Genomic DNA, 11,569 nt, shown 5'->3' with positions numbered 1-11,569 from the left:
ATGTTCTAAGGGAGTGTATGAAGATTATTTTGTCCAAGATGGCTTTCTCTTCAAAGGGCATAAGTTTATGTTCTAGAGGGATCCTTTAAGGAGCTCTTGATTAAAGAGATTCATATAGGAGGACTGGTAGGTCATTTGGGTTTAACAAGACCTTAAACATGCTTAAGGAGCACTTCTACTAGCCTAAAATGGTGAGAGATGTCCTACCTATTGTTGCAAGGTGTGGTATATGTCAAAAGTCCAAGTCGCACTTCAAACTAGCCTCCACATGCCTCTACCTGTTCTAAAGCAGCCATGGGAGGATTTTAGCATAGATTTTGTGGTTAGTCTACTTAGAACTCAAAGGGGAAGGACTTCATCATAGTGGTGGTAGATAAGTTCTCAAAGATGACACATTTTATTTTGTGCACCAAAACTGAAGATGCAAGCAAAGTAGCTGAATTGTTCTTCAAGGAAGTGGTAAGACTTCATGGAATTCCAAGAACTATAGTTTTAGATAGGGATGCTAAGTTCTTGAGCCTTTTTTTAAGAACTTTATAGAGTAAATTAGGGACAAAATATAAGTTTAGCACTTTTCATCACCCCTAAACTGATACCAAATTGAAGTAACTAATAGAATCTTAAGGATAATCTTAAGAGCTTTGGTAAGCAAGCATTTGAAGGATTGAGATTTAATACTTGCCTAGGCTGAATTCTCCTACAACAGAAGTCTAAGTGCAACTACCAACCACTCGTCATTTAAGGTATTGTATGGCATTAATCCCTTAACTCCTTTAGATCTAACATTTTTGCCTCTTGATGTTCAAGTTCACAAAGAAGTCAAAGAGAAAGTAGCCACCATGAAGAAGCTCTATGAGGCCATCAAGTTGCAAATTATAAAGGCCAATAAGGCTTACAAAAGAAAGATCAACAAGCATGAGAAGTCTTCACTCTTCCAACTAGAAGATTTAGTTTGGGTGTATATGAGAAAAGAGAGGTTTCCTAACAAGAGGAAAAGTAAGCTTGCTCTAAGGGTAGATGGACCATTTGAAATCCTTGAGAAGGTTAATGACAATACACATAAGGTGAATCTTTCGAATGAAATGGGAAGAGTTTCGGCTACCTTTAATATGGGTGATCTTTCACCATATTTGATAGATAGCTATCTTAAGGATTTAAGGCCAAATCTTTCTCAACCTGAAAAGAATGATGCATACCCAGCTCCATCACCATTATAGGGTGCCAAATCTTCTTTAGGCCTCAATGTTATCCAAGAGAATAAGAAGAATGAAGATCCAACCTTTCACAAGCCAAAAGAAGCAATAAATGCTCTTTTTTTGCCCAATCTCACTTTTAGGCATAGCATCATTGAATGGACTCAAGATCCACTTAAGTGAATTATTTTATTTGGGCCAAAAAAGTCCCAAAGGAAGTCTATCACAAGTCTAAGAAGTCTAAGACTCATTAGGAAGCCTATTAAGTCCAAAATTAAGTAATAGTTGCTCTGGAATTAAATAGGAAGTTGGTTTATAAGGTTAGAGAATATGGTTCTTACATTTAGGGAAAAGTACAATAACTTTTGTCTCTTAGCACATTAAGAAGCATGGGGTTAGTTTATTATGTTAAGCTTAGCTTAAAATATGTTAACTACTTGCTTTTTTTAGTTCACTTTTATTGGAAAATTATAGCATTACTACCACCACCTTATATATAAAGGGTGGCCTCCTAATTGTAAAGTTTGGAGCTTGCATTTTGAATGAACTTGGTGATAAAGCTTTGAAGCCTTTATCTCTCTTTTCCTTTATCCAATCATCTTGGAGGAAGATTGGTGGTGGAAGACCCCAAGGTTGGTGGAAATTTTCCTTTAAGCCTTGGTTTCATTTATACATCCTTAGAATCCAAAATTGAATGCATTTGTGTATGGTTTGCTGGACATTACAGAAAGTTGCAGAGAAATTACCAAATTTGTCATTGACTTTTATCTTCATTTTGATTGTCTTATCTTGTGCCTTTTTTGTGTTGTCATAGATCAAAGGATAACTCATTGTGTTATGAATGCAATGATGTAAGTTTGGTTTGTATTGGAATTCATCTTGGTTGTCAAATTGAATGAATTGAAAAGCTACGCTTATCAAATGAACAATGAAAATAGATTTTAACATTTGGATGTTGTGCATGTGTTATGATGCGAGAAGTATGAGTTTATGAATAAGTTGTGAAAAAGGAATGCATGATAACATCTTAGTTATAAATTATATGTTGTTTTGAAGTATAGAAGTGGTTTTTGGTGGTTCAGAATATGTTGAGGCGTTGTTACTGAAATATTGGAACCGTTTATAACACACACTGTGTACCCGTGTATAAGGAATACATGACCGTGTTCCTTTAGGCAAAAAATTCTACCCATGTAAATTGAAGCCACGAGAGTGTGGATTTGGGAACAAACATATGCTTGTGTGGTATGAGACATATGGTTGTGTGCCCTACCTTAAAGATACACACTTGTGTGCCTAAGATTTTTATTATATGGATTAAATCCCACACACTCTTGTGTGAAGAGCACAGACCCATGTATATGTGGGAAAAAATGAGAATAAATGTATAAAGGATTAGTAAAAAGTTTATAGAGTTTTAAGGTGAATGTATGAGCTTAGAAATGACTATTCTACCCATAAAAGGGTAGATTTTGATGAAAAAAGATACAAGACCCTAACAAAGGCTAATATAGGTGTGTTTGACTATATGGATGACAACATGGACCTCAACTGAAGTAGTTCCAAATTAAAACACATTTAGAACCACTAATTTGTGTGCAGTGTAGTAGTGAAAACATCAGGGCAAGTTTATGTGACATTAATACCTTCAGATGATTTAGCACTGATGATGGGCATCAAAGCATTGGGATGCATGTACGATAGTAGTAGAGGCCTAGGGTCTCATTGTCTCACAATATGGTATCATAGCCCTAAGCTCGCCTGACATGTGTAATAAATGCACTGTATGATTAAAATTTGGGATGTCTTCTGCTTTTACTGAATATCTGGGACACCAATATACATCATATAGTATTAGTCATCTAGGATGACCTACTATTGAAGATTAGCCAATGACACCATGATATCTTGGATAGACATCATGGATACTTGATAAACATTCATACCGATACAAGAATGATAGAAACAAGACACATGATACTTTATGATTATTCAGTGTACATTCTGGGATATTATGAAATTGTCTACTTACTAAATGCATTCCACTCACGTGTTCTATTCTTGTGGTTTTGTAGGTAGAGTCATGGAGCAACGAGGTAACTGTGAGGGAGCTAGTAGATCAGCTTGTGGAGGTGCATGAGGGCAGAAGCATGGTCATAATTTTATTATTATGATTAAATACAATATGTATTTAATTTATTCATCTTGGTTCATCCATATTTACTTTATTTGACCTTTCAGTAATTATGATCTATATTTATTTATTATCTACACTGGATTTTTATATTAATTATTTTAGACTGTCTTTTGGAATATATGAATTAATAAATGAATTTTTGGGAGGTGGGATAATGCTTAATACTATCGCATGTTGTTTTAAATATTTATGTATGATAAAGTTTTAATTAAACATGCCTCTTCGGATATATATTCTATGTAGGGGTATGTGTCTAGAGTAGGGTGTCACAAAAGTTGTTTTCAATGAGTTTATTTTCTTTTTTGAGAATGGATCAATACGTTAGGTTTGATATGGTGATTTTGTAATTTACAATTTATAGCTAAAAGAATAAGTAGTTTTATTTAATTATTAATGTTAATGTTAATTTTAATTATGAATTCAATTAATTAAATGCTCTTATCATTTTTCTTAAGTCAATAGCTCTTACTATTGTACTCAAGAAATTCTGATGAACTTCCTAATGGATCGAGACCTCATCGCATTAATTTTTCTCTTCACTTTAACAAACAAGTTTGAATTAATCAAATAGGTAAATTTCAAATTAATCACCAAAAGCCCGTGATCTCAAGCCAAGTGTTACTATAACAAATCATACGACCTCAAAAATGACTCTTAGTATCACTAGGGTGGATGATACATGTCACCTTGCATCGACAAATGCATTCCCTATTCATGCCTCTAATATACTTTCACTTTAGCAAACAAGCAAAACACATTAGTTAAGTTAGATTCAATATAATCAACTCCTAATTTTTTGTCTGGTAAAAGTGTATCTTTCACTTTGGCAAACAAATTTCCAATGTACAAGGGCTTAATTAAAGTGTCATATTGGAAGACACTAATTAAATCTTAGACTTAATATTAAGATTAAAGGTTTTATTAGTCAGTCTCATTAGATTTTAGTCACATGTTAGGTTATATTTGTAAAATAAAGCCATACATACCTTTTATAATGTAAAAATAAACATGTTAATATAGAGTCATAACTAATGTCAAACCCTTCAAGCCAAGAGAAGTTTGATTGGTCAACCTAGGCCAATCTTCATCTTCAAGTCTTCGTGCTTGTCCTATGTCTTCGGTTTTTAATAATAACATAACCTTGTTGTAGGGTTTTAGGGCACCAACAACCGGTAGCATAGCAGAATTAAAAATTATAAAATTTAAACAATCCTAAAATCCAGACTAGGATGCCCGTTTTAAAAACATATTTATTAACAACATAAAAAATAAACATAAAGTGTTTTGGGGTTTATACCTATGTTGATGACTCCTCCAATTCTTCACGTGGCAAAGAAATGAATGTTATCTATCTCTCGTGAGGCAGTACCTTGGTATCTACATGGTGCACGAACACAGGAGGTTGTCCAGGAAAAAGGCTATTAGGGCTCCTATGCTGGATCAATGGTGTGTTCACGAGAGAGAATTTTCAGAAAACCCAGATGGCAACATTGTGATAATTTATATCCAATAATCTTCTAAGTAATCTATCTTCATAGCAATATTTTATTTTTTGTAATAAAAAATTACTTGAGCCAAATGCACTCTAATGGTACAATATAACTCTCCAGTAACAGGACACTACCTCGAGAAGCCTATGAGTAATGACATAAATTCTAGACTTAATAAAGTGAACGCAAAAAACGAGCTCATAGATAAGTGGATTAAGTTGGCATGCTTGCACAGTGTGACCATGTCATAGCTGGCATATGAATCTTTAGAGTTGTTTCAAAAGGGCACCTATGAGATACTCCTTGTATCACTTGAAGTACGACATCGTTCGCAGAAGAACATTTAGTTTGCAATAAAACCCGATCACATATAGTAGGGTGTGGTGAGTTGTAGTAAGCTCAAGTTTGACCAATAGCTTGATAGTGTTGTAGGAAGTGGACAACACAATAGCATACTCACATGGTCAAGGTGTCAAATAGTTATATTGATTTAGTATGATTGACAAGTCAGTTACAGTTACAGTTTAGTTTAAGTAAGTTTGTTTTCACCTAAAACATGTCAGTTCAAATAGGATCCTAAGAAATTGTCACATGTTCGACATGATGAACAAAAATTATGAGGTAGTTTCAAGGGACCTAGTAGATCCCAAATGACAGATAGTATATGTGGGTTCACGTCATAAAGTAAGAGTAAATAGTATACTCTGTCCAAGTTTTTCTTTTAAATGTATGTTGTTTTAATTAATATTAGTAATACTTTCCTCTTAAGGGCACTAATTCTGGAAATGAGGGCACTAATTACAGGTTTGTACAAAATGTAGCATATTTTGTTCTTTTAGGAAGATCTAATCATATCCTAGCTACATTATCTCTCTAAAAAAAATCTAGCCTAGTTACATGCCTACGGAGAGATAAAATCCTGCGTGATTGTAAAATGTTTTAGATGGTGTAGAATTGTGCACAAACAATGAACCTCTAGAACCTTCCACTATTTTCCCATGTTGGTTTGTATAGATTATTTTGGACGAAGAATTCGCATATTGCTCTGCTTGCCCAGATAAATTTATATGATGAATCTACATGTTACTTCTCTGACTATAATTAACTAGCCAACTTGAATTAGACATTGTGCCATGAAATTATAAAAGGGAGATTCAGCTTGTCTCAATTAGCCATTTTGTGATTGGGTATTTTGATATTTTCTTCGGGTATGACTTTTTACATGCTTGATAGGTAAAGTTTAATCCTGGAGGGACATATATCTTGATTTTTGAATGGCCAGTGAGAATTGAATTTACTATTTGAACTTATATTGGATACACGTTGCATTACAGCAATTCCTAATATACAAAATTATTGATTTTTTTTTTCTGCTTAGATTCCTTGTATTCAACTATATACGCTTACAAGATTCGTTGAGGTAGAATGGTGAATTTATACTTCAGCCAGGGCTTTTCTTGAGGATCGTATAAGTGACCTTGCATAGGAGATTGGCAATGCCGCTATCTTGTTCACTTTACTCACATATGCCCTCTTTGTGAAATTGTTATAATCATTTGCTTCGATCTCGTCTAAAATTTGACGGTACAACAGCAACGACGCCCATACCTGCATTAACATCCAAAACTCACCTTCATTCATATCTTCAATCTCATCCAGTATTTGAAGGCACAATTTATACTGATAAAAAGGTTCCTGATTATTTACCGGCCATCTACTAGCTTCACTCAGCTCTGTCACGCCTTTCTCTGCCTCGTCAAAGAACATCCTTGCTCTCTTAATTTGGTTCTTCATGAAGTTTCTCCATTTATCAGTCACCTTTCCAGCAAATATGTCTTCATCTGAAATCCCTGCTTGTGCCAACTCATCTTGTGGTAGATAAACCCTTCCTCTTCTAGCACTGAAGAACAAATGTTAAAAAGATGATGAGAAACAGTTTAAAAGTAATATTCATAAAAAAGTAACAGGCAAATTTAAAGTGTAGTTACTCCTCTCCAACATCCCGGAGTATGTTGGTCAGCTGATTAGCAATCCCTAATGCCAAGGCTGCATTATAGACACTCTCTGTTGTTGCCTGTGATTCAGGTGCAATTCCCATGACCGGAACACTCATTAAGCCAACAGTCCCAGCAACATAATAACAATATAGGTAGAGCTCATCAAAGGTTTTATATCTTGATTTCTTAAGGTCCATCCTCATTCCTTCAATCATGTCTCTGAATGGCTGCAAGATAACAGGTCAATAGTTTAGTCATGAGTTCAATGCCTTGCACTAAGACAAATATCGCTATATTCATTGATGAATTTCACTTTAAATTGCTAAGGCTCAGGTTAAAGGTTCACTACTGCAAGTACTTGAAAGAAAATTACTCGTAATTTCTACCAGAACATTTTCCCAAGAAATTCTACAGGATATATATAAAACTTCAGAGAGATTTCTCCCACATCCTTACGCCCCTCGTAGAGAAATTTTATGTCTATAGGCCGTTGCATATTCATAATATTACCATGTAGACCTTTCCTACAAAATCTCACCCCAAATGACTGTTGGTTATACAATACTTTTGTTTTGACAAAGGTATGTTTTTCCTTTTCCCCTATTCAGAAGAGTGATAAAAAGGTAAGATAGGTCCACTTAAATAGAGACGTTGAATAGGGGAAATAAGTTTGGCATGAACATGAGACAGATGAAAACAAAAGGGAGATACTTGCTTAAACTTAACAATTGACTGACACATTCCACTAACTCCCAGTAAGCTCAACCATTTCCTAATAATTATACAGAACTCATGGAAACTAACGAGCTCATACAAGGCATACAGTGTCACCTCTTTCATAGCTTCGGCCTTGGAGAATAAAATTGAAAACGCAGAAATGGCATGATGCCATTACAAATGGAACATGATCTGTCATTACATATAGAAGTTTAACATTATTGTAAAAAATTACAGCTATACTCCAGAGCCACCGAATCAACATGCAATCTAACAATACTACAAAATATTAACACAACTACTACAGCAACCATTCTATGCTATATTTAATTTGATTTTGAAAATATAATCCTACCTGAATGTCAACAGGAAATTTGGCCACTGTATCTGCTAAAGCAGCATCAAGCATATCAAATGGACGACCCTGGAAAAGATCTTCCAGCCTGGACTCCCACCTATCTAAAGCTGTTGGAGTAATGTGTGAAGCGTTAGGCCCATCAACAAGTTCGTCAGTCCTCCTACACCACACTGCAATTGAACATCTTATAAGAAACTATAGGAAATGTACAATCATGTTACTTAGCATCAGCAAGAAGACTCTAACACATTAATAAAAACTGCTTAGCCAACTCATTTACCATACAAAAGAGGAATAAAAAAAACGTACAAGACATATGTCATACAGAAGATTCTCTACTTCTATTAATGTAGAAGACAAGTTGCCAAGACAAACAAAACAATAGTTATAGGCAAGACTTTAGATGAAAAAATAAAAATTCACCACCTTATGCATTTTTCTCTAAATCGTGGCACATTTGTAATTCAAAAGGCTAAAAACACAACATCAGATATACAGAGCTTCTCAATGGTCATTATTGATATTACATTTTGATGTTAACTCTGACATAAAAAAATAGAACAGGAAAATCAAGGTTGTATGTGGAGAACCAAGTTCCTTTCAGTGAGTTATTTTAAAGAGCTGGGACAAAACATCATCCCCATCACAGTTCAGAGTGTTAGGTGTCAGGGAAAGTTATCTGAATAGCATACACATCCTTCCTATGGAAGAAGACAAAGATAACATTCTAAATAAAATAAAGATAAAAACCATATCTATCTTATCGATATTAAATAGAAGGAAAAGAAGTCACAAATTAAATCACCACAATCACATAAAAGTAATTCATTGTGGAGTCGGTCACTGCATGGTTGCTTTTGTTTAAGAAATATAATCCTTGAGTAGTCATCAACAAATAATACAATCTGGAAGTGACGTAGATACTCATGCAGGGAAACATGAAGTTTATATCATTATACAAAGAAACAATAATTCTTATTGTTTGTATAATATTATGATCCCAAGTTCATGGTATGAAACTATGCTACTACACAATAAAGTATGGGCTTCTGGTGGGGTGTATATGACTTTGGACTCTATAATTTCAACCACTATCTTTTAAACTATAGTCCTCACAAGCATCATATTCTTTAATATCAAAGTCAACATTACATCTCCTAACTACAATTATGCAGCGTAGGCCTCCACTGCAAAGTGTGGTAGTATGTTACATTCCTGAGTGCAGGCACATAAGAAAGTGTAGACTTCTAGTATGGCATATATAAGACTTTAGGCTTTCCAATCTCAACTATTAATTTTTTAGATATGGTTCCCTCAAAATTCATATCATTTAATATAGATTAAGAACTCAACCAATCCACTACAGGTTAACTATGACGTGTTTTCCCAAAATTTATATCATTTAATATAGATTAAAGATACAACCAACCTTACTAAGACAACCAATCCACTACAGTTTAACTATGATGTGGTATGAGATCTCTTTGCTAAGCACGTAAAAAAGAATTAGTTAGTTTAAGATTCAATAAGCTCCAAAGTCTTACACTTTTGAAAAAAAAAAAAAAACTTTCAAGGTTTTTGCTGATTCTTTGATAAATTCACTCCCTAAGTACCTCAAAATTTTATTTGAAACTAATTCATGTAATGTTAAATTGCAAGTGAAAGATGCAGTATGATTTAATGTGACGATCACAAACCATATATAGCCCATATGGCTTTTCTTCTTTCAGGGGTCATTAGGAGAGTTCCTGAAATAAACCAAAAAAAAATGTAATAATTTGATTAAAAAGAACTGCAAATACACAATTTCAGTCCTAGTTCAAATCTCAGATTACATAGGAGAAGTCTAACCCAAGTAAAATGTCTTGGCATACTCTGCGCAAACTTCTCCACAGCGATCATAAGCTTCACTTAACAAGTTCAAATTCCCCGGCAAAACAATACCAGGTTTCACATCACGTTCTGCAGTTGACCTTAATTGCCTATTAACCAAGGCTGCCTGCTTCAATACCACACTATAAACCTTTTCCACTGAAGTCACAGCCATTTCTCCCGCTGTGCTAGCCACCATAGTTATTTCAGGTAAGTTTATTCCACGTAAGCAAGGATGCCTAAAATCTATATCAAATGAGTAAGAATTCCATTTTTGTTTCTTATACTTATTTGGTCTACTGTTGAACATGAAACGACGAGCCCGGTACACAAATCTTGATGAGTCTATTAACCGGTTTCCATCTCGAACAGAATCAATAAATCCAATATATCTTGACAACTGTGAGTTGGGAAATACAACCCATAGCAAAGCCACAGACATGCTGAAACTTAAAATTCTACTTACCTAACCTTCTTAATCCCTCTTATCTCCAACCTTAAATCACACAGAACTAATTGAAACTTATCTTCAATAAAAATAACCCCAGAAGCTTAAACTAATTATAACCAACAACTCAGCAGTCAAATACTCTGCTTCAACTCTGTATAAGCGAACCAAAAATCACAGTAAGCATACAAAAAAAAAAAATTAAACACAACAAATCATTAACAACAACCAACACAGAACTCCATAGCAAGAACAAAAAACTCACAAATGGGGTGTCAAAAACACAAACTAAACCTGTTTTAGAATTCAGAAACAATTGTCATAGTGATTAAACCAAGGAGGGTATTGGAAATGTTGATAAAAGCAAGTGATCAATTAAATAAGAAAAAAAGTATCAACACCATATCAAATGGAAAGCATATATAAAACTAACGGCCATTAAACTCACCTTACCAAACAAACCCTCCACCCTTCCAGACCTCACAGAGCCTCACACTGTTTTGTTTCTTCTTTTGTTTTATTTTGTTTGTATTAATAAATAAAATGACTAGCATTGTCCGGATTTGCATGCGGAGTCTCTCTCTTTTTATTTTAATGGCTGCTGTTTTGTCATGTATCCGAATTCAGATCCGGATGAAATATGGATATTCTTATATAACCCGTTTCCATTTCTACGGTTTGAGTTAAACTCTGCTAAGGATTCTTCGTCTTCATCAATGCATTTCGATTTTTTGTTTTGTCAAATTTTAGTAACCTCCTTGATCATACAGACAGTTCTAAATTTTTCAAAATGTTGAAAATTCTTAAATTAATAAAATCACTTTATATTTTCCAAAAATGTTTTCAAAGTTCTTTTGATGCATACATATATATATATAATAACAATAATTCTCTAACTAAGACATTTTGATATTAGTTTCATCAGAATTAGACTTAATCAAACTTAGGTGTATACATATTTCTAATTAATTCATATAAAAGGAATTTCAAGTATTAAATGTATTTATAATTCGTACCAGCATAATATTATTATTCAGCTTTTTGTAAAATGCAAATAGGAAATTGAATGTTATATTTTTATTTTTCAAAAAAGAAAAATAATGAAATTAACCAAATATTTAAATGTTGAGTATTATATCAATTCAATAACTCAAAAATATGTCACAATATATACATAATAAAAAAAGATTGTTGAATTAACACATCCCATTTTCGTAAGATAATTCTCTCATATTTTACACGATTTTGTAATTTTAGAAGAATTCAGTTTCAACAACTTATATGAAGTGCAGTAATT

General features: G+C 33.7%; 1 protein-coding gene across 4 annotated transcripts; it reads right to left on the bottom strand.

Annotated features, from left to right (window-relative positions):
• Positions 1 to 6,143: 6,143 nt before the first annotated feature.
• LOC123207490 (phytoene synthase 2, chloroplastic-like) lies at positions 6,144 to 10,856 on the bottom strand. 4 transcript variants are annotated; one of them, XM_044624957.1, is made up of 7 exons: positions 10,721 to 10,856; positions 9,804 to 10,426; positions 9,650 to 9,700; positions 7,950 to 8,122; positions 6,869 to 7,104; positions 6,588 to 6,780; positions 6,144 to 6,488 (listed from the first exon to the last, which is right to left on the bottom strand). In XM_044624957.1, exons 2-7 carry the CDS (start codon positions 10,264 to 10,266, stop codon positions 6,315 to 6,317), a joined length of 1,290 nt encoding a protein of 429 aa, XP_044480892.1. In that variant the 5' UTR covers positions 10,267 to 10,426; positions 10,721 to 10,856; the 3' UTR covers positions 6,144 to 6,314. The 4 variants fall into 4 exon arrangements, with proteins under 4 accessions (XP_044480892.1, XP_044480894.1, XP_044480893.1 ...); XM_044624959.1 differs by having other exon boundaries at positions 10,726 to 10,826; XM_044624958.1 differs by lacking the exon at positions 10,721 to 10,856 and adding an exon at positions 10,538 to 10,556.
• Between the last annotated feature and the right edge of the window lie 713 nt (positions 10,857 to 11,569).

The sequence above is a fragment of the Mangifera indica genome, unplaced genomic scaffold (genome assembly GCF_011075055.1).
Source record: "Mangifera indica cultivar Alphonso unplaced genomic scaffold, CATAS_Mindica_2.1 Un_0082, whole genome shotgun sequence".
NCBI classification, from domain to species: domain Eukaryota; kingdom Viridiplantae; phylum Streptophyta; class Magnoliopsida; order Sapindales; family Anacardiaceae; genus Mangifera; species Mangifera indica.
Note: the sequence above shows the minus strand (reverse complement) of the source record. Positions and strands in the feature narration are given on the sequence as shown.